Source organism: Mandrillus leucophaeus, unplaced genomic scaffold (assembly GCF_000951045.1).
Source record: "Mandrillus leucophaeus isolate KB7577 unplaced genomic scaffold, Mleu.le_1.0 Scaffold87, whole genome shotgun sequence".
NCBI classification, from domain to species: Eukaryota; Metazoa; Chordata; class Mammalia; order Primates; family Cercopithecidae; genus Mandrillus; species Mandrillus leucophaeus.
In genome coordinates, this window is record NW_012109474.1 from 3,496,475 (window position 1) to 3,519,896 (window position 23,422).

The 23,422-nt window shown below is 40.8% G+C and overlaps 1 protein-coding gene across 2 annotated transcripts; it reads left to right on the forward strand.

Moving 5' to 3' along the window:
* The first annotated feature begins 538 nt into the window (after window positions 1-538).
* SKA1 (spindle and kinetochore associated complex subunit 1) lies at window positions 539-18,487 on the forward strand. 2 transcript variants are annotated; one of them, XM_011969035.1, is made up of 7 exons: window positions 539-752; window positions 1,330-1,428; window positions 5,640-5,764; window positions 7,643-7,740; window positions 10,421-10,558; window positions 16,963-17,132; window positions 17,905-18,487. In XM_011969035.1, the coding sequence occupies exons 2-7, from the start codon at window positions 1,341-1,343 to the stop codon at window positions 18,051-18,053; spliced, it is 768 nt and encodes a 255-aa protein (XP_011824425.1). In that variant the 5' UTR covers window positions 539-752; window positions 1,330-1,340; the 3' UTR covers window positions 18,054-18,487. The 2 variants fall into 2 exon arrangements, with proteins under 2 accessions (XP_011824425.1, XP_011824426.1); XM_011969036.1 differs by lacking the exon at window positions 10,421-10,558 and having other exon boundaries at window positions 555-707.
* Window positions 18,488-23,422: the final 4,935 nt, after the last annotated feature.

The window sequence follows — 23,422 nt, forward strand, 5'->3', positions numbered from 1 at the left end:
TTTCCAGGCCTTTTCCCTGTACCCGGTTACCAAAATAAACTCTCTTCTTTCCCAGTTCATCATGAGAATAAGCAGCCCCACCCCTGGTTTGGTACGGGAACACTTACAGAGGCTGTAAGACCCAGAAGACAGGGTCACTGTTTCTTCTACACAAACTTGGCTGCTCTTTTGAATTTTCTGGGGTGTTTTTATAAATACTAAGGCTTGTGCCTCATTTTCCCAGTGTCTGATATCACCGACTTGGGGTGTGCTCTAGGCACTGCGACTTGTAATAGCTGCCCCTGGTGACTCTAAGGTGCAGCAAATGTGGAAGACCACGTCTTGGCGACGCCAGGTCCCTGGCTGGACGGCTGTCAAGACTGCGCAGCCCACTGAAATCTCCCCAGACTGGTTAGCGGCCGAGGTGCACCTCCGGGGTATCCTTTCTTCCGGAAACTCCGCCTTCGCCCTCGCCCCGCCTTTTCCCGGCTCGGCCACGCCTCCTTCCCCGCCCAGCTGTGGCCCCGGAAGACGCAAACCTGCAACAGCCGCTGAGCCTGCGTTTCGGAAGCGTGGATGTGCGCCTGCGCTGCGCCAGGGCCGGGCGGGCGGTTTGAATTTTGCTCCCGGGGTCGCAGTCTCATCATCCCGGGCTTCCAGCTGAGACTGCGGTATTCGCGGCTGGAGACCCAGCGGCGAGTAGCCTTTTGCTGCCGGACCGACTCGAGGTTGGAGTCTGTGTGTTGGGGACCCTGCCTTCGGAAGCGCCCGAGGCACTGCTTGGCGGCTGGGGGCCGCGGGCCGCGCCGGGCGTGGGGGAGGACGGGGCTGGACGCTGGGGTGGATGCTGTACACTCGCTCCTTCTCTCTCACCCGTGGAGTGGGTGGGAAACTGGTCCTTTCCCATTTCTCTGCCTCCTTACCTATCCCAAACTGTAAAGCCCCAACCCCTCACAGCGCAGGAAAAATGATTACCGGGGCCCATTTCTTTGACCGTGTAGGAGATTTTAAAAAACTGTGTCCGTATTTTGCGTGTTTAAAGAAAATACCAGTGTTGTCTTTATATATAAATAGTGCGTCTGTCCTCCTGAACCCTTAAGGAAAGGACTCAGGCTTATCCCCTTTACCCTGGTTTGGGATCCATCGATGGCCGAAGGCTCTAAGACAAGTCAGTACTGTACCGTGGTTAGAAACTGAATGTTGTAGAATTGAAAGAAATTGCTCTTGAATATTTGTGCTTAACCTTCAAAGACTTGTGATTTACTTGATGTTGACCATTCTTGGATTTCGAAAGTGAACAGAAATTTGTGTGGGTTTTCGTTACGAATATGTTTATATTTTTTTCTTCAGAGGCTTAAAGGATGGCCTCCTCAGATCTGGAACAATTATGCTCTCATGTTAATGAAAAGATTGGCAATATTAAGAAAACCTTGTCATTAAGAAACTGTGGTAAGTAAAACAGAGTCCACTGACTTCGTATGTACAAAATGCATTTTGATTATTTCACTCTGAATGACATCTTTGCTTGGTTGAGTGACTGCATCTTAGGTAATTTTAGATTTTGAATAACGATTTTTTAAACAGTCCAATGTCAGTTTTAGTATTGCGGAGGATACTAAAAATGTTAGGTATGTTGAACAATGAACTGAATATTCATTAGAATTATTTACTTATGTTTTTCTGAGGCACATAGGCCAATGGTAAGATTTGAAGGTTATATGGCATCCATGGTTCTACAGCTAAATGGAGATACAGTCATGCATTGCTTAGTGATGGAGATGTGTTCTGAAAAAGTGTTACATGATTTTGTCGTTGTGCAAACATCACATCATAGAATGTACGTAAATGTACACAAACCTAGATGGTACAGCCTACTACATGTCTAGGCTATATAGCCTATTGCTCCTGGGCAACACACCTGTATAGCAAGTGACTGTACTGAATACCTTAGGCAAGTGTAACACAATGGTGAGTATTTGTGTATCTAAACATAGAAAAGATACAGTAAAAGATTAACAGTGGAACACCTGTATAGGCCACTTACCATGAATGGAGCTTGCAGAACTGGAAGTTGCTGTGGGTGTGACAGTGAGTGAATATGAAGGCCTAGGACATCACTGTATACTACTGTAGACTTTATAAGTACTATACACTTAGGCTATACTACATTTATATAAAAAAACTTCAATAATACATTAACCTTAGCTTACTATAACTTTTTTACTTAATAAACTTTTTAGTTTGGCTTAACTTTTTAATTTTCTAATAACAGCTTAAAACAAATACATTGTACAGGTGTACAAAAATATTTTTATATCTTTATTAGGTTTTTTTTACTTTTTAAAAACTTTTTAAACTTTGTCAAAAATGAATACACACACACACATTCGCCTAGGCCTATGCAGGGTCAGGATCATCAACATCTGTCTTCCACATTCACATCTTGTTCCACTAGAAGGTTGTCAGGGGCAGTACCATGCATGGAGCAGTCATCTCCTGTGGTAACAATGCCTTCTGGAATATCTCCTGAGGGACCTGCCTGAGGCTATTTTACAGTTAACTTTTTTTTTTTAAGTAAGTAGAAAGAGTACACTCTAAAAAATACCAAGTATTGTATAGTAAATAACATAAAGTAGTAACCATTTATTGTCAATTATTATGTACTATACATAATTATATGTGCTGTACTTGTATAATACTGGCATTATAGTTTGTTTACACCAGCATCACCACAAACATGTGAATAATGCATTGCACCATGAGGTTATGATGGCTTCGATGTCACAAGGCAATAGGAATGTTTCAGCTCCATTATAATCTTATGGGGCCACTGCCATATTTGTGGTCCATTGTTGACTGAATCACTGTTATGTGGCACATCACTGTATTAAAAGGCAAGTAAAAAAAAAAACTGATGTAGAGATCCATAGAAGTAAAAGTAGTCCATAACCCATCTTACAGCCTGCTTTGGAGGAAGCTTATTACTCTATATCACTGGGAAATAACTAATTGAAAATGAAATAAATTATTTAAGCATCCATGAAGTTGGAGATTATAAGTATCTTTGAAAATATTTTGATGTGCTGAAATTGGATGATGCAATGAAAGTTCATAGAAACAGATGATCCTTGTCAAATCTAAAATGTTGTTTAAAGAATTATATACACCCTAACCTTATCTGGGAGAGTAAAGGTTTATTGGCAGACAGAATTCCATGTGCTGAGAAGGTTGTGTTGAACTTGTCTTTAGTTTGTATTATGAATTGGTAGTTTGAAAACTTCCTCAAATATGAAATTATAATGTTAGATAGGCCCTTTCGAATTATACCTCCCCTCCCAGGGACCTTGATATTCTCAGTCCTATATTGATAACTACTAAAGGAGCCTCATACGTTTTACAGTTTATGGTTCACATACTCTGGAAAGTTAAAGCTAAAGCGACTGTGGGTTCATCTTAAGGAGCCCCCTTCACACCTGAGGAAATTGAGACTCTCAGAAGTCAGGTGGCTAGCCCAGGTCCCTCAGCTCGTGAGTACGGTTGGGTGACAGTTTCTGTTTCTTGATTCCCATGTTAGGACTCTTTCTATTTGTTGCCATTTTGATTGAAGTAAGTTGTAAAAGACTTTTAGATGTTTAATAATTTGTCTTGTTTACTTTCACTTTCTGAGGTTATGATTACTCTTGGATAAACAAATATAATTTGGAGATCTATAAAACTATCAAGCCTTGAATTCAAATGACCCACCAAAGCATGAGGCCTGGCCAAAGCAGTCAGAGCCATTAGATTCCTACACAGTTGTCAACTGTCATTTTGTATGGGGGGAGAATAATTTGTGTGCCTCCATAGCCTATAAAATAAAGCCTGGTCATTTGTTTGCTACTTTGGCTTCTGTAACTGACCAGATCAGTACATGAAAAGCAGTGGCCAGACACATGCCCGTAATGCCAGCACTTTGGGAGGCTGAGGCAGGCGGGTCGCTTGAACTTAGGAGTTTGAGACCAGCCTGGTAACATAATAAGACCCTGTCTGTACACAAAATGAAAAATTAGCCAGGCGTGGTAGTGCTTACCTGTAGTCCCAGCTATTCAGGAGGCTGACGCAGGAGGATTGCTTGAGTCTGGTAGGTTGAGGCTACAGTGAGCTGTGATGGTGCCACTGAACTACAGCCTGGGTGACAGAGCAAGAAGACCCTGTCTCAAAAAAAAAAAAAAAAAAAGTGGTAAACAACACCCTAAAATTTAGGTGACTAAAAGTTGAGATACCAGTGTATGGGGAAGAAATACTGTATTCAACTAATTCTACTGAAATTATTCTCAGTAGAGACATCAGTACTCTCATTTACTTGTTTTAGTTGTTATGAGCTGAGTGTCAAATGCAAGTAGCATTGCTGTATTAGGATGATATACTCCTCATGATGATGATGAATGGCAGTTAGCATTTACTGAGTATTAGGTTTTAGACAGGGCTAAGCCCACCTTATGTGTACTTTCACCTATCTTTGAAGTAATGAGGTAGGTACTTGGTGTCTCTGACTTCAGGTCTTCTACCTGGTTCACTCTACTGCCTCCATAATCTACAGATACTGCCAAAGTCTGCTTTTACTTATGTGTATGTCATTGTTGTGATTGCTGGAAATGCAGATGGGAAACTTCAATTATGAAGGTAGTTTTTCTTTTGTGCTTTTAATCTTCCCTTAAATTTTTTTAAAAACTACTTCTTTTATTTCTAGGGAGGAAGGGACTCTGATTTTCTCATCCATCTCAAATCTCTGAAAGTTGCTAGAGAGAGGTGCTAGGAGGTGGGATTGGGACTATGAGAATATACTACTTTATGAACGTCTTACATTTGTTTTTGCCAGGTACCCAGGGTTGTCACCAACTTGTGACTTTTTATGTTACTTTGTTTGCTTAGGGGTGGTTTTGCATAGTGTGAATAGTGTTAATATGAATTCCAAATCCATATTACAAATTCTGAAAGAGAATTGCACCTCAACCTCACTCCTACCCCTTCCACACACACACCGAAGGGCCTGTCTAAAACGTAAGCTTATTTCTGTGGTGAGTGATTACAACTTTCACTGAAAATCTATTCATGAAGAAGGGTCCTAGCCTCATTTGAGATTCTCACTTCCAACACCCTGTATTTTAAAGCCCCCAAACCTTGGATCTTATCCCTATTAAAATCAAATATATTCTGATGCTGAGATTGACAACCTCCTGTCCAGCATTGCTCCACACTCCTCAGATTATGGCTGCTGCAGCCTCAGCTCACACATATTGCCTGGTGTGAGGGGGAACCACAGTTCCCCCTTCATATTGGAACCTTTGGAGATTTGCCTTTTTCTCATGAAAGCTTAGCTGTGGACGTAGAAGGATGCTTGTTTTACCTAACATTTCTACGTGTTTTAATAAGTGGAGGAATTTGCCAGAAACAAAAGATGCAGGGGAGACATTGTCCTTGCCTCTCCTCTCCGTCTCTTCCATACTACTTAGAAATGAGGTCTTAAGATTATCCATGGAGTCAGTTTCTAGGGACTAAAGCAATAGTCCTTTTTCCACCCCTCTCTAAGGTACAGCGATCTGTTCCAAGAGTTTGCATGAGTACTTGCAGCTACTGCTTTTCTATACACTTTGTTTTCTATTTTATTTTTTTTATCACAGGCCAGGAACCTACCTTGAAGGCGGTATTAAATAAAATAGGAGATGAGATCATTGTAGTAAATGAACTTCTAAATAAATTGGAATTGGAAATTCAGTATCAAGAACAAACCAACAATTCACTCAAGGTAATGTTTCTCTAATGAGGAAGCAGTAAAAAGGCAATACATACAAACTCCCTAATCAAGTAATTCTTAAGGATGCTTTGTTTATAATATTTTTGTTTTATGAATTATTAATGGTACAGTATGCCATTTATGTTTTATTTTCCTAGTATAATGGAATTCGGAGCTCCACAGCTACTTCTTTCTGCTGATGACCAGTGGAATTGAACTTTACTAGAAAGGAGAGTTTGCTAATAATTCTTGATAGCTTTAATTTAAACAATGATGTTCTAATAGAGTGGTATGTAAAGAACACCTGCTTTGGGTGAGGAGATATGGATTCTTACCTTGGTGGTCCTTAGTATTCTCTGCCACCCTGAGAAAGCTATTTTACTTCTTGGGGTTTCAGGATCCTTATTTGAAAAACTAATGGATCATATTGAACTGTTTCTTAGCTCCCTTATATGTCTACATTTCTGTATTTTTATAAAAGGTAATATAAGGGTTCTCAGGTAAAGAAAAACTTGAGCCTCATTCACAGGCACATTTTGTTCTAAATAAGCCTTCAAATTGACTTCAGCTAATAAAAGTGCTTGTGCACTTCCTGATGGGGAAATAGTCTGTACCATAATTATCTCACGTTGTTAAAGCTGGGGAATTGCTCAGTGGGATTGAACAAGGGACCTCCCCGACTGCATTCAGCCTATAATCCTTAAGGTCTGTAAAGATTTTTCAGCTATAGGAATGGGCATGATTATGCCTATCACTCTATTAGTCAAAATGGAATTGGTATCCATGAATGTCATTCACCTTTTAAAGGAAAAGACATTATGTAAATTCAAAACAGAAACCAATACTGGTATTTCAGTTCTAACCTGCTCAAGAATATCCGGGGTTAGGTGTGGGCCTAGAGAATGCTCGACTCAGAACTGAAGGCTATTTGGAATTTCTGTTCACATTGTGATTGGGAGCCAGATGGCGGGAATCCAAAGGCACAGAATATTTTCCTTATTAAAATTTGTATGAGTTCATAGCCTGAAGTTCTAGTAAACGATAGAGAGCAAAAAAACCCCAGCTATCAAGTAGAAATTTTCATTAAGCTGGGGTGTAGGTAGCCCACAGTGGAAGTCATCCTAAAGCAGCATCTTGTGCTTGCCAGCTGGGTATATTACCATGCTATGATAATACAGTTGCTGTTACACAGGTAACACTGAGGAGCATTTGCTAAGCCAACAAAGGCAATTGATGATAATGAAAAACATAAGTTCTTTATATATTTCTTAGTTATCTCCCAAGATTAAAGTATTTGAGAAAGACTTAGCATTAGTCCTGCTTTGTAATTGCAATGTGATTATAGTGATTGTTCTCTGAAAAAAATCCAGTAGAGAAAAATATTACCACCATCCAAAAACAGCTCTAGAAACCAATTTTTTATTGCTGGATTCATTGCTTTTTCACTTCATTCTGCATTATTGGTACTCACAGTCACTGTGATTTTTATTTTTATTTTTATTTTTGAGACGGAATCTCACTCTGTCACCCAGGCTGGAGTGCAGTGGCGCAATCTTGGCTCACTGCAACCTCTGCCTCCCAGCTTCAAGCAATTCTCCCGCCTCAGCCTCCTGAGTCGCTGGGACTACAGGCACGTGCCACCACGCCTGGCTAATTTTTTATATTTTTAGTAGAGACGGGGTTTCACTGTGTTAGCCAGGATGGTCTTGACTTCCTGACCTCGTGATTCACCCGCCTCAGCCTCCCCAAGTGCTGGAATTACAGGCATGAGCCACTGCGACTGGCCACAGTCACTGTGATTATGGTTCACCATTTTCCCTGCTCTTTAGAATATCTGAAAACACACATGGGGAGGGCAGAGACTTATTTGTGAGCATTTTTAAATTTTAGGAACTCTGTGAATCTCTTGAGGAAGATTACAAAGACGTAGAACATCTTAAAGAAAACATTCCTTCCCATTTGCCTCAAGTCACAGTAGCCCAGAGCTGGTAAGTGTATTTATAATTATTCTTGCTATCTGGATTTATAAACCCATGAAAACAAATACTTCAAAGCCTGTTACTCTTCATGTACTTGCAGTTTTGTCAGCAATGATCTAGTTTTTTGTCACCTATACTAAAAACAGTATTTCCTACTATGTTCACCAGTTTTCTTGTCTTGCTGTCTCTGAGGAAAATCTAACACCTCTTTCCCAGTTTGCCAAGGGCCAGTCTCTCTAGCCTCTCTTTTTCCACTCATTTCTTTTCCTTAGAGCAGTTTGTCAACCTCAGCTTCCTTGACATTTTAGGCAGGTTAATTTTTTGTTATGAGAATAGACATTGAGCAGTGTTCTTGATCTCTGCCCACTAGATTCTGGTAGCATTCCTCCTATCCCACCCATTCATGACAATGAAAAAGGTCTCCAGACATTGCCAAATGCCTCTGAGGGCAAAATCTTCCTCGACCCTTGAGAACCACTGCCTTTGGGTAAAAAAAGCGTAAGGAAGTTACCATTTTAAAAATAGCCAAAGAGGCTGGGCATAGTGGCTCACGCCTGTAATCCTAGCATTTTGGGAAGCCGAGGCAGGCAGATTGCTTGAGCCCAAGAGTTTGAGACTAGCCTGGGCAACATGGCGAAACCCCGTCTCTGCTAAAAATACAAAATATTAGCCAGACACCGTGGCACACCCCTGTAGTCCCAGCTACTCAGGGAGCTGAGGCAGGAGGATTGCTTGAGCCTGGCAGGTCAAGGCTGCGGTGAGCCGGGATGGTGCCACTATACTCCAGTCTGGGCAACAGAGTAAGATCCTGCCTCAAAATAAATACATAAATAAATAAAAGCCAAATGAACAATAAGCTTAGCTCTTTTTTCCCCTCAAATGTCTATCCTCTGTCTCTCTCCGCACTTACAAGGTGTGTCTGTGGCGGTTTTTTCCCCGAGGCCTTAACACCTGGCTTTTGGCTGTCATTGCCACCACACCTAGGGTGGTTGAAGGTCACAAAGAGGTAAAACATCCGGTGTCAGCCCTGGTTCTACTTCTAAGATTTCATTTTGCATACCGCCTTTCTGTTTTTGAAATTCTGTTTTCTGCACTGCCACTATGTTTTCTTAGTTGTCAGCCCACATCTCTGACTTGGCTGCCTCCTTTTTCTCTCCCCTCTTTTAGATTATAGATCTTTCCTACCTGCTTTCCTCATTCTTGCCTAACTCCACTGTTAATGCTCTCAAATGTCCAGCTCTAGCCTTGATAGGACATCTAGTTCCCGTGATTCAGTGGCCTGCTTTGTATCTCGAAGACCTGGCTCTCTTGTTACCCACATATCCTCCCATCACCTCGGCGAGGAATTGGCATCTTTATCCTGTCTCGCTCTTTCTCACATTACCTGTCATTGTACATCCAGCAAGAATTTGATTAGGGGAATAGGAGGAATTTTCTTCTAAGCTCACTATGGCCTAGCTTCAACTCTCAGGGATAGGTCAGAGCAGAACCTTTCTGTAGGTCAAAATGGTTATTTTCAGCTGATAAACACAGCAGGGCATAAAGGGAGCACTCAAGTGCTTCCTCAACACATGGTCAAGACAAACAAGAACAGGTATGATTCATCCAGTCTCACAGTGGAATCTCATATGTTAGGATTCACAGAAGGATTATGGTGCATTGGGCATCTTTATCTTGACAGCGTGCAGCATGGCCGAGTCACACCACCTCAGTAAGGCTAGTTGCCATCTGTGTCTGGCATTCGACTGTCATCTTGGGCTCTCACTTCCTGCCTTTCTGGGGATTCCCTTGGCTTGGTCCTGTGGCCATCCTCCCACTCATAATTCCAGAGCTTTGCTTAACTTCTAAGCTTTATATTGTATTACATTTCTTGTTACCTTTTTATTACACAAATAATACATGTTGCTAGAAAGTGTTTGTTGTCAGAAAATAAAACTCATCTGTAATTCTACCATTCAGATAAGGTAGGGTATAGCTTTCCAGATTTTATGTAACTACACATATATAACAGGCATTTCTTCTACCTGTTATGATGTGTAGTTATAGCAGCCCCTACTGTTTCTTATATCTGGTGTCGTCTTTCCTGTGTCTTGACTTACTGCTGGCCACATCCCTGGCAGTTAAGGAACCTAGGAGCTATAGTGTGTTTCTAGACTTTGTTTGCTAGTGGGGCAGGAGATATATTAGTAAGCTTCTCACTCGCTCTAAAAATTGGGCAGATTGAATCCGGGGTGACCCATGATCATGCTGGCAACTAAAATGACTCTGCAATCCACAGGGACTGACATGAGCAACCATCAGGATAAATTAGAATAAACAGAAGTCTAAGGTAACTGACGTTTCCAGATTCAGAGTTAGGGATGTCAGGAAAGGGTTAAGAGAAGCCATGAAGCCACAAAGCTGTTAACTTACTGACTTTGAGGAGCCAGTGGGAGAACTAACAAAGATATCGTATTACATGTAAATAAATATAGCTATATTACTGAAGATTTGGGAACTTAATTTTTCAACATTTCCTTCACTGTTTAGATTTTAATGAACAATAGACATAGGAATACAAAAAAATGTTGACAATGAGATTATAACAGGATGAGTTATGTATTTATTATTATTTTCAGTTGGGAAAACTTTGCAGTATGCTGCTTATTTCTGACAATTGCCTGTATGTATGTACATCTCTGTTCTGTAGTGTTAAGGGATCAGATCTTGATCCTGAAGAACCAATCAAAGTTGAGGAACCTGAACCCATAAAGAAGCCTCCCAAAGAACAAAGAAGTATTAAGGAAATGCCATTTATAACTTGTGATGAGTTCAATGGTGTTCCTTCGTAAGTATTTAAGATAAATAATGTTCAACCGCTTAATTATCAACATAGATGATTGTTTAAATCATAAAGCTTAATTATATTAATTGTAATATGCTATGTTCAAATATTGATCTTTTTAAAACGTTTCACATTATACTGTGAAAATGCAGTAAATTTTTTGAAGATTTTTGTTGTAAAACCCCTTCATAGAGAGATCTAGAGATGGATCAATTCTTTGCTTAAGTCCTCTCGGACCTTTCTGTGTTACAGATTTACCAATTATATTATAGAAGTAGACTCAGTTTTGTGGTAATTTTAAGGAAATTGAATGAGTTGTGTAGACTTGAGAATGAGAATGGAGTATGTTGTGTTTGGTTTCCATTTGTGCATTGCACCCCACACTTGTTTGAGCCTGTGCTATATTCCAGGCCCTGGGTCACTCTGAATAGAAGAATGAATAAGACAAAATGCTTCCCCCAGAGGGAGGTCTCCCTTACCTCTTACATGTGGCAATAATGGGGAACCAATTATGAAAATCCACGTTTTTAAACTCATAATTCCAGGGCTTTGCTTAACCTCTAAGCTTTATATTATGTTACATTTCTTGTTACCTTTTTATTATACGAATAATACATGTTGCTAGGAAGTGTTTGTTGTCAAAAAGTAAAACTCATCTGTAATTCTACCATTCAGATAAGGTAGGGTATAGCTTTCCAGATTTTATTCAACTATACATGTATAACAGGTATTTCTTATACTTGTTATTATAGCAATGTAGTTATACTGTAAATGCAACTTACTATCCTTTTATTGTGATAATTTTTCTATCTTAATAGTCATATAATATATAGCTATCCAATAACTTATTGAAGCATTTCCTCATTACGTATTTGGGTTGACTTTATTGTTATAAATAAGGGTACAATGAAATATCTTTTAGGCAAGGCTGTTTTGTAATTTTTTTATTTCCTTGGGATAGAGTCTTAGGAGGCAAAGATCATGATTATTTTGCTTTCTAGAGAATTATTCATACCAGCTTGTTTTGGTGGTTGTTTTATTTAATAAAGTGTATTTCTGCGGGGCGCGGTGGCTCAAGCCTGTAATCCCAGCACTTTGGGAGGCCGAGGCGGGCGGATCACGAAGTCAGGAGATCGAGACCATCCTGGCTAACACGGTGAAACCCCGTCTCTACTAAAAAAAATACCAAAAAAAAAGAAATTAGCCGGGCGTGGTGGCAGTCGCCTGTAGTCCCAGCTACTCCGGAGGCTGAGGGGGGAGAATGGCGTGAACCTGGGAAGCGAAGCTTGCGGTGAGCCGAGATCGCGCCACTGAGGGCGACAGAGCGAGACTCTGTCTCAAAAAAAAAAAAAAAGAAGTGTATTTCTTAGAACCTTTGTTAGGTTTACAGAAAAATTGAGCAGATAGTAGTGTTCTCATACCGCTTCTTCCCTGCACACAGTTTTCCTCAGTAACAGAGCATTGGTATGACATATCTGTTACAGTTGTCAAACCAATATCGATACATTACTATTAACTAACATCCTTAGTTTATGTTAGGATTTATTCTGTGTTGTACATTTTGACAAAAGCATGATATCATGTGTCTACCATTACTGTATCATACAGAAGAATTTCACTATCCTAAAACATTTCACTGTACTAAAAGTGCCTTGTATCCCACCTCTTTCCATCTCCCACTGAACCCCAGAATGTTATATGGTTAGAGTCATACAGTATGTAGCGTTCTCTGACTGGCTTCTTTTACTTAGAAATAAGGATTTATGATCCCTTGTATCTTTTTGTGGTTTGATAGCTCATTTCTTTTTAACACTAAATAGTACTCCATTGTATGGATGTACTGGTTTCTTTATTCATTCACCTATTGAAGCAATCTTAGTTCCTTCCAGTTTGGTGCAATTATGAATAAAGCTGCTAAAAACATTCATGTGCAGGTTTTGTGTGGACATAAGTTTTCAACTCATTTGGGTAAATACTTAGGAGTGTAATTGCTGGATCGTGTGAGAGTATGTTCAGTTTTGTAAAAACCTGACAATGGCTATACCATTTTGCATTCCCATCAGCAATGACAGAACATTCCTCTTGCTCCACGTCCTCTTTATCATTTGGTATTGCCAGTGTTCTGGATTGGTGTGTAGTGGTATCTAATTATTTTACTTTACAATTCCCTAGTGACATTTGACATTGAGCATCTTTTCAGCAAGTATTACAGTCCCCTGCTCTACCAGCTGAGCTATCGAAGGGAATGCTGAGCATCTTTTCATATTGATATACTTATTTTCCATTTGCATATCTTCTTTGATGAGATATCTGTTCAGGTCTTGAGCCCGTTTTGAGGGTTGTTTGTTTTCTTCTCATTGAATTTTAAGAATTCTTTGCATATCTTCCTTCCTCTCCTCTGGTATTCCCATTACCTGTATGTTATACTTTTTTGTGATTGCCTCACAGTTCTTGGGTTTTCTGTTCTTTTTTGTATTTCTCTTTGCATTTTAGTTTGGGAAGTATCTATTGACGTTCTCTATTGATGTATCTTCAAGTTCACTGATTCTTTCTTTAGCTGAGTCTAGTCTGCTGATGGAGCCCATCGAGGGCATTCTTCATTTCTGTTAGAGTTCTTTATTTCTAGCATTTCCTTTTGATTCCTCTGTAGAGTTTCTATCTCTGCTTTCTTTCTTTGTCTGTCTATTCTTGCATTTTATCCTTTTTCCATTGGAATCCTTAGCATATTAAACATAGTTATTTGAATTAGTGGTTTGATACTTACAAAATCTCTGTCATTTCTCAGTCTGCTTCTGATGCTTGTGATGCTCTCAGCCTGTATTTTTTCTTATGCCCAGTAATTTTTGTTGAAAGCTGGACAAGATGTATCTGCATGATAGGAACTGAAATAAATAGGCTTTTAGTGTGAGATTTTATGTTGATATGTCTAGGAGCTGGGCTATGTTTAATGGTTGCTATGGTTGTAAATGTCAGATGCTTCAATTTCTTCTAGTTCCCATTTCTTTTGTTTGTTTGTTTGTTTGTTTGTTTGTTTTGAGATGGAGTCTCGCTCTGTCACCCAGGCTGGAGTGCAGTAGCACGATCTTGGCTCACTGCAAGCTCCGCCTCCTGGGTTCATGCCATTCTCCTGCCTCAGCCTCCAGAGTAGCTGGGACTACAGGCGCCCGCCGCCACCATGCCGGGCTAATTTTTTGTATTTTTAGTAGAGACGGGGTTTCACCGTGTTAGCCAGGATGGTCTCGATCTCCTGACCTTGTGATCCGCCCGCCTCGGCCTCCCAAAGTGCTGGAATTACAGGCGTGAGCCACTGCACCCGGCCCTAGTTCCCATTTCTTTTGTCTCCTCTGTCGTCTTTGGGTTTCCTTAGAAATTTTTTCTTAATAGATTCTGTGTCTTGTAGCTTGCTCAGTGTTAGTTCACTAATGCATTCCTGTAACCTTGTTGTAGTGGTGGTAAGGTGTTGGAGAGGAGAAGCATTCTATAATCTTACGATTAAATCTCAGGGCTTTTAGGGGTTCTGCCTCTCTGGCCTGTGACCTTCTAAAGTGTTTCTTAGCTAGACGGGGCTGAAATTGTCTAATTACCCTTCCCCTAGGTCAGATAAGGTTCTAGTCAAGTAGTTTTCCTTGAGGGCAGGTCTTTGTTTTGAATAACAGAACTGCTCTACTTTTACCTGCCCTATTTCAAAATAATTACTTTTTCCCTCCTCTTGCTGATGCTCAGGAGAATTTTTCTCTGATCCTCATTTTGAAAACCTGGGTGGAAGGCAGGGGTGGTTCCTGGAAGTAAAACTCGTGAAAGTACGGGGGTTTCCTAAACTGGATCACCAGGAGTTTTTAACTCTCAAGCTAGTTCAAACTGAGCCTTAGCAGTTTGTCAGTTACTATTTGAATGTTCCTGCAGTTACTCACTCCAGTGGCTTCTATTCCTAGGGAGCTGTGATTCTCTGTATTTGCTTGTCTCTCCTGTTTTGGAGGCAGTGTTTGGCCCTGTGACCTCGATTCTCTGAGAAGAGTTACCAGCTTTCAGTTTGCTCTTGTTGTGAGGACGGCAGTGACAGTTTCCAAGCTCTTGACACGTCAGAGTGCTGCATACCAGTTTTTACTCCTGTTGGTAGTATGTGAGAATGCCCAACCTAATCTCACACCTGCTAGTGTTACCTACTACTTAAAAATTGCTACCAGTTAGCCACTTGAAAAATACCTGGCTCTTTCACAAGTCCAAGAGTAGTGAGGACGTTGACATTGCTCTTTAGTCTTTTTTTTTTTTGGCCGGGTGGGGGGGGGTGTCATTTTGTCATTTCCTTTGACTTTGTTTTGTTTTGTTTACTACTTCTTTCGTTTTTGAGACAGTCTCACTCTGTCCCCCAGGCTGGAGTGCAGTGGCATGATCTCGGCTCACTGCAACCTCTGCCTCCTGGGCTCAAGCAATTCTCATGGTTCAGTCTCCCAAGTAACTGGGACCACAGGTGTGTGCCACCACACCCAGCTCATTTTTCTATTTTTAGTAGAGATGGGGTTTCACCATGTTGGTCAGGCTGGTCTCAAACTCGTGATCTCAAGTGATCCACCTGCCTTGGCCTCCCAAATTGCTGAGATTACAGGTGTGAGCCACCACACTGGTGGTCATTTCCTTTACTGACAGCTTTATTTTCATGAAAACTGTTTGATGCTCTGATGCTATTCAACTTTGGTCTTTGTGTTGTTGCTCATTGGCTGAGCTAATGTGAAGAGCAGATGACTGTGAGAGACAGTGAAGTAAAGGATTTTTGGAAAATGCTTCCATGGAGAGCTATTGGAAGGAAATTAGAATGGTCGTGGTGGAGTATTCATTTTTCAACCTGGGGTTATTTAATCAATGAGAAATGAAGATAGAAGATTAGGGTAAAAAATCATGTTTTCCAAGCATAGAGTTTTTATTTACTTTAAAACAAATGGTGCTGAGAGTAGAGTTAAAGTGGAAAACATTGGCAGAGATTAGGGATGACTATTGAGCAAATCAAGGTGGTAGTTGAGAGGATTTGAAGGAATTTATAAGTGCATTGTGGAGAGCTGAGGTATTAGAGTTTGTAGAAACTGGTTAGAAAAAACAGGACAGCAAAAATGAATTTAGAAAAGAGAGGAATAATGAAAATGAGTGCTTTTTGGAAATACGAACATTTTCTTTTCTTTTTTTTGAGACGGAGTCTCGGTCTGTCGCCCAGGCTGTAGTGCAGTGGCCGGATCTCAGCTCACTGCAAGCTCCGCCTCCCGGGTTTACGCCATTCTCCTGCCTCAGCCTCCCGAGTAGCTGGGACTACAGGCGCCCGCCACCTCGCCTGGCTAGTTTTTTGTATTTTTTTTTAGTAGAGACGGGGTTTCACCGTGTTAGCCAGGATAGTTTTTGTATTTTTAGTAGAGATGGGGTTTTACCGTGTTAGCCAGGATGGTCTCGATACCCTGACCCTGTGATCCGCCCGCCTCGGCCTCCCAAAGTGCTGGGATTACAGGCGTGAGCCACCGTGCCCGGCCTAACATTTTCTTTTAAATAAACTTTTATATCATTTTATCAAGGAAGTTTTGACTAGAAAGCTGCTACTTTGAATAGAAGTGAAGGACAGAGCTTAACTTACTGAACTTACCATTTGTTGAAGAGACAAATTGAAGCAGATCATCAAATTTTGTTTTTGGTGTGTTCAAAACATTCAAAATTGTGAGTCTCCTATTTTTATATTCTAAGACTCCATGGTGACTGGGAGGACGGACAGGAGGGAGGTTAAAGAGTAGAATTCAGAGTGAAATAGACAGTGCTCTAAGGGCATTTGAGCTAGGGCATAAAAAACATCATGGCTACTCTTTGGTTCTTCTCTGCCCGGGCAGCTTCCAGTCACTCACTCCTGTACATTGCCTACCCTATTAATTCCTCTTTGTCTTAATTTTCATTGTCATCCTTGTTGTGGTCTTCTTTGTTGCCCTTCATCTTCCCTTCCTCCTCCTCCTTTTTTTCTCTTTCTGTCTCTGAACAAGTAATGGTTTTTACATAGCACCAGAGTGCTATGAGTTGTATAATTTATTAACATTTAAATTTTTCCTTTGTCACATTTAAAAATTAATGTTTAAATAAACTTATATGTTGCAGTTAATCAGTCCATTTGAATCAGAATTTGAGAGCTTATTTAAAGTTATCATATCAGTTCTCCATAGGTAAACAGTAGAGGTTAATAGTTAGAGAAGGTAAGCACCGGTGTGTTGTCACCTCTATTTAATTATTCAGCTGTCTGGTTTATTTGGAAGTTGATATAAAATTGTTCTTATAAAGGGTACTATAGTTTTACTATCGTACAAAGTCACTATACTTACGTTTTTCAAGGAAAGTAATTTTGTATGATGATTCTTTAAAACAATAATTAACCATATACCTTTTTACAGGTACATGAAATCCCGCTTAACCTATGGTCAAATTAATGATGTTATTAAAGAAATGAACAAGGCAGTAATTAGTAAATATAAAATCCTACATCAGCCAAAAAAGTCGATGAATTCTGTGGCCAGAAATCTCTATCACAGATTTATTGATGAAGAAACGAAGGATACCAAAGGTAAAATGGCAGCATATATATGTGTACATGTGAACTGTTCTGAGTATAACTAAATCATGGGAAATTAATTCCCAACCAGGAGCAGTTATCCTACCAGGGAACATTTTACCGTGTCTGGAGACGTTTTTGGTTGTTGGAGCTGGGTGCTCCTGGCATCTAGTAGGTAGAGGCCAGGGATGCTGCTGTAACAGCCGGCAGTGCACAGGATAGCACCCACAAAATGAATTATCGGGCTCACAGTGTCTATAGTGCTGAGCCTGAGAAACACTGCTAGATAGAGTCTATTGTGGAACTATGCCCAATGTTTTCAGAAATTGAATAGTAATGATAACAGCTAGTCCTGTTGATATAGCTACTGTCTGTACGGCAGAGAGTGTGCCAAGAGCTTCAATCCTTCCAACACCCGTGTCACTTACTATTATTACTCCCAATTTGCAGACTAGGCAAAGAGAGCTTAACTTACTTGTCCAAGGCCATCCAGTTAAGTGATAGCACTGTTGCGGGTTTTATTCTGGTAACCACTACATCATATTGCTTCTTGAAAAGTGAATTGTTCAAGCGATACCAACAGATAGCTAGTGACCTAATAAATATCATGCATGCGACTTCTATTGATAGAATAATTATTATTTTAGCAAGAATACTAGTTACTGGTTTTATTGGATACTAACAGTAAAAATGATTAATACCATTCATATTCACAATTTAATGTATTAAAGACTCTTTTGCAAGTTGGCCTTATAAAAATTAGCACTAATATCTTTATTTTTAGGTCGTTATTTTATAGTGGAAGCTGACATAAAGGAGTTCACGACTTTGAAAGTTGACAAGAAGTTTCACGTGTTACTGAATATTTTACGACACTGCCGGAGGCTATCAGAGGTCCGAGGGGGAGGACTTACTCGTTATGTTATAACCTGAGTTCCTTGTAAACTTTTGAACGGACCAATAGGGTATAGAGGCTATTTCTATTATTTTCTTATATGTAATTTTTTTAACTTTTAGTCTTTTTTCCTTTTTCTTCTTTGAGACAGGATCTTGCTTTGTCACGCAGGCTAGAGTGCAGTGGCGCAAACATGGCTTACTGCAGCCTCAACCTCCCAGGCTCAAGTGATCCTCCCACCTCAGCCCCCTGAATAGCTGGGACTACAAGTGTGCACCACTATGCCTGTCTAATGTATTTTTTGTAGAGATGGGGTTTCACCATGTTGCCTAGGCTGCTCTTGAACTCCTGAGCTCAAACAATCCACCTCCTCCACCTCCCAAAGTGCTGGGGTTACAGGCGTGAGCCACTACACCTGACCTATTCTTGTTTCTTACAAAAATAAAACTTTTTTGGATAATGCTTATATATTTTCAAGATTTACCTCCTTTCACCAAATATTTAACTACCTGCTGAATAAGCCTCTGTACTAGGCACATAATAGAACTAAAAAATGCTCATGTCCAGTTTTTGTGTTGAGTGGACAATGCTGCAGACCCCAAAAAGATTGGGTACAGATTGGCGTGTGCCTGCTGTAGTCCCAGCTACTCAGGAGAATTGCTTGAACCCAGGAGGTGGAGGTTGCAGTGAGCCGAAATCGCGCCACTGCACTCCAGCCTGGGCAACAGAGCGAGACTCCGCCTCAAAAAAAAAAAAAAAGAAAAAGAAAAAAAAAGATTGAGTACAGATGTGATATTGGAAGAAAAAGATCAAGATGATGAGGTTAGGATACCCAGGCCCTTTGTACTTAAAGATCACTAGTGTCTAAATTCCATCGATGGTGTTTCAGTCTATAGGTAAACTTCCTGGAAGCTGGATTTGGAGACAGTTTATCATCTGATTATTGTGCTTTCCTATAGCTTGTTAGGGAGCAGCTTACCTGAAATGCATTTAGTGTACACCCGTCTGTAAACTTCAACCTGTAATGAAAGTGTAATAAAGTTGATGTGATAATGTGATATAATAAGAAATATATATTTGATCTTCCTATCCAGTTCCTTTTTCAGAGCTCCTAAAACGCTTGTAATTTCCAAAGTGATGGAGTGCATCTTTTGTTCTAATATTTGGTCTTTGACCTCAGTTCCTGACACAAAGCTCCTAAATTCCTTTGAATTTCCTAGTGATAGGAGAATTTTTTGTTCTAATGAGGTAGCTCTTGATGGGCACGTGGATGGGGGCTGCTCACAAAGACTACATCATGATTGGAAGTTTCAAACTTTCAGTCTCCTCCAGAGAGGGGAGAGGGGCTGGAGATTGAGTGAATAATCCATCAGGCCTATGTCAACAAGACATAAAAATCTCTAAACTATGGAGTTCAGGGAGCTTCAGGGTTGGCAGACATTTTGATGTGCCAGGAAGGTGATGGACTCCAGCTTTATGAAATCAGCAAGCCCTGTGCTCATGACCCTTCTGGACCTTGCCCCAGGTAACCCTCCATCTGGTTGTTGTTCATCTGTATCCTTTGTAGTAACTTTAAACTGGTAAACACAAGTAAAGCATTTTCCTGAGTTCTGCATTGCCGTATCAAATTATCAACCCTGAGGATGGGGTTGTGGGAGCCCCCATGTGTAGCCATGTTGGACGGAAGTATGGGCAACCTGGGGACCCGCTAGTTGTGATTGGTGTTTGAACTTGGGGACAGTTTCATGGGACTGAGCCCTTAATCTGTGGGGTCTGCGTTAACTCCAGGTATTTGGTGTCAGAATTGAATTAAATGTGGTGTACCCTGGTGTCTAGAGAGTTGGAAAATTGGTTGGGATGGGGGAAAACCCCCCACACATTTGGTGTCAGAAATGTTATGTGAATGTAGTATAGAAGAAAACAGGCTTTTCCCTTTTAGATGAAAAAGGTGATAAAATAATGTGTGGGTAGGTTGATAGTAGTCAAGAAAAATGGGTAATGGGATTGTAAGAACTTAGCCATGCTTCTTTCATGCACCTGGGGAGACTGGTCTATCTATGTTTGTGCCATCTGCTTGGCAGGACTTGTCCCTGTAGCAGAGAAATGTGTCTCACCAAGCCTGTGGTCTGGTTAACACCATCACTGCGATGAACACACAGACACTGCATATTTACTGTTATCCTTTTGTTTTCCTTAATTTAAATATAGGCATGTTTAATTTTTCATGCCTCAACTTAAATGAAAATAATGGCATTATTCTTTAAGTCTTGTTTGATTTTTGATATGGTTTGGCTGTGCCCCTACCCAGATCTCACCTTGAATTGTAATAATCCCTATGTGTCAAGGGCAGGGCCAGGTGGAGAGAACTGAATGATGGGGGTGGTTTTCCCCATGCTGTTCTCATAGTGTAGTTAATGAGTCTCACACAATCTGATGGTTTTATAAATGGGAGTTCCCCTGCACAAGCTCTCTTGCTTGCTGCCATGGAAGACATGACTTAGCTCCTCATTCGCCTTCTGCCATGATGGTGAGGTCTCCCCAGCCATGAGGAACTGTGAGTCCATTAAACTTCTTTCCTTTATAAATTACCTATTATTAGGTATGTCCTTATCAGCAGTGTAAGAACAGACTAATACAATTTTTCTCTGAGTCATTTTTCCCCATGAAAAAACGTTTTCTCTATTTAAGATGTTTCTTCCTGAAACTAATGTCAAACAACTGTCTAAGTTTGTTTTATTTTGAAAGAATGGCTGCTGAGGTGCCTCTGGGGAGCTTGAGCTAAGGTAAAGCTTACAAACCTTTAGCTTTGGCATTTCGCAAACTGCATGTCTTGAGTGCTAGTCTCAACATAGTAGATGGGGTTTTTCTTCTGTTGTTTTTCTTTTTCTCTTCTTTTCTCTTTTCCTTCTTTTCCTTCTCCTCTTCCTTCTCCTCCTCCTCCTTTTCTTCCTCTTCTTCTTCTCCTTCTCTTCCTCCTCCTTCTTCCCCTCCTCCTCCTCCTTCATCTTCTTTGTCTTCATCTTCTTCTTCGTCTTCTTTTTTGTCTTTGTCTTCTTCATCTTCTTCTTGTCTTCCTCCTCTTCTTCATCTTCGTCTTCATCGTCGTCATCTTGTTGCCGGAATCTCACCCTGATGTCCAGGCTGGAGTACAGTGGTGTGATATTGGTTCACTGCCTCCACCTCCCAGGTTGAAGCCATCCTCTCACCTCAGCCTCCCAAACAGGTGCATGCCACTGAACCTGGCTATTTTTTTGTATGTTTTGTAGAGCTGGAGTCTTGCTATGTTGCTCAGGCTAGTCTTGAACTCCTGGGCTAAAGCACTCACCCTCCTTGGCCTCCCAAAGTGTTGGGATAGTAGGCGTGAGCCACCACACTCAGCCTGTAGATGGTTTTTACAGGGATTCTCTGGTTATAAGAGTGTGGGATATGCTTAGTTAAGTAAAGATAAGCAGATTTTATTATTGCATGACTTCTGAAGTCCTTCATTGTACCTATTTATTTTCTAAATCTCCAACAGAGACAGGCTGTGGAGTGGAGCACACATTCTACTTGTGGAGAGTTACTTCCATTACCTATTTCACTGTTTTTGAGGAATACATATTAATATCTCTGGGCATATTAATGCTCCATAAAATACATTTTGGGGACATAAAGGAGTCTGTTTTGCTTTATGACATAAAGCAATCTATTCTGAAATCCCACTCATTTTTATTAATGAAATTTCATTACACAATCTTATTAGTAAATATATGTATGTAAAAGACATTTATTGAGGCAACGTAATGGACTTTGGGGTGAGAAGGCTAATCAGAGATCATATCCTGGAAATGCTACTGACATGCAGCACAAGCTTCAGTTAATCTCTTAGAACCACAGTCGTCTTATCTTCTGTAACAAGATAATCACAGCAGTCACTGGTTGCCCTTGCTGACTCCAGTTGGGGGTAGGAGGTGAAAGAAGTACTGGTGAAGCTTGAGAGTGCAATTAAAGGGAGATGGATATCCTAAAAACCAGCCCAATTGAGGCAGGAAAATAGAGTCTGGAGGCAAGGAACATAAGGCTGATTCACACTTCAGCTATCACAGGAAATATCCTCTCCATAGGGTGTAGGCCAAGTAAATGACTTGATCACTTCATCCTCTTCATTTATATAGGGCATACCCCAAGTCAAGGGTATGTAAACTCCCTCAAATTCTGTTACGGGGCCTTTGAGTCCCTATGCTTAGGCCCGCTCCCACACCGTGGAGTGTACTTTCATTTTCAATGAAACCATTCATTCCTTCTTTGCTTTTTGCATTTTGTCCAGTTCTTTGTTCAAGATGCCAAGAACCTGGAAACCCTCCACCGTTAACACGATGTCTGTTCAGCCACCAAGCTTGATAAAGTGCCCAGTGACAGTGACACTACAGTGTGATATAGAGAAGAGGAGAGAGGGGAGCTAGTACAAGGACAGCCTGCATCCCATCTTTGGCAGGGCAAGATCCTGGCAGATGTCTGAACAGCACATGGACTCCTCCGCTTAAAGCATCTTGCTGTGTATCCTGTGGACTGTGGTTTAAACATACCAGCCTCCTCCAGGAAGACTACCTGTTGGGCAAGGGTCCCCTGGGTGTAAGCTGCTATAGAAGGGATAAGATGGGGTTTCTTGCCTTAGGGGTTGTGCAAGGAAGGCTGCTGCTTAGAGGGAAGGAGAAGGCTCAAACCTGCTGTTGAGGTAGAGATTTCTTGAAAGAAAAGATGGTAGCAATCACTTCATGAATGGTCACTATGTTCCCAGAAGGTCTGAGTCCTGAAGACCTTCCTCTGAAGCCTCAGTAAATTTACTTAATCTAAGTGGGTCCAGGTGCTGGGGTAATTACCCTTGTCTCCTGCTAAATCACGGAGGTTTGGGGGGTTCCTTCACACCACCAATAAACTTGTTTGTGGAGGCCTAGAGTGTTTCTTCAGACCTACGATAAAACTTGTTTAATTCGAAATGGGTCCTGTTAAGAATTGCTTCGTTATTTTGTCTATTTTGTCATGCTTTAAGGCCCAGGAAAGGCCAAGGCAAAACTCTTGGTGGGCTTTTGTTACATCCCAGCCTTTGTATAAGGGCACTAGCTCTTAATATTCAACTTAACCACTCAATACTGAAACAGTTGTTATGGAGGCCTGCGTTAGTGAGACCTGGCCTGCCACAACTTAGGGAGACAAGAATTTTTGTCTTTCAGCATTTCGATTATGATATATTTGGATGTTGATGGTCTTGTGTTTGTCCTACTTGGAGTTCTTTGAGCTTCTTGATACGTGAATTAATGGGTTTTAATTAAATTTAGGAAGTTTTCAGCTATTTCTTTTAATTTGTGTGTGTGTGCGCGTGCTCCTTTTGAGAGGAGGTGGCAGCTGGGCTTCCTGGGTCGGGTAGGGG

Coding starts and splice junctions, on each gene's coding strand:
- SKA1 (XM_011969035.1), top strand. CDS start 1,341: ATGGCCTCCTCAGATCTGGAACAATTATGCTCTCATGTTAATGAAAAG. Junction 1,429..5,639: donor CTTGTCATTAAGAAACTGTG/GTAAGTAAAACA, acceptor TTTTTATCACAG/GCCAGGAACCTACCTTGAAG. Junction 17,133..17,904: donor AGAAACGAAGGATACCAAAG/GTAAAATGGCAG, acceptor CTTTATTTTTAG/GTCGTTATTTTATAGTGGAA.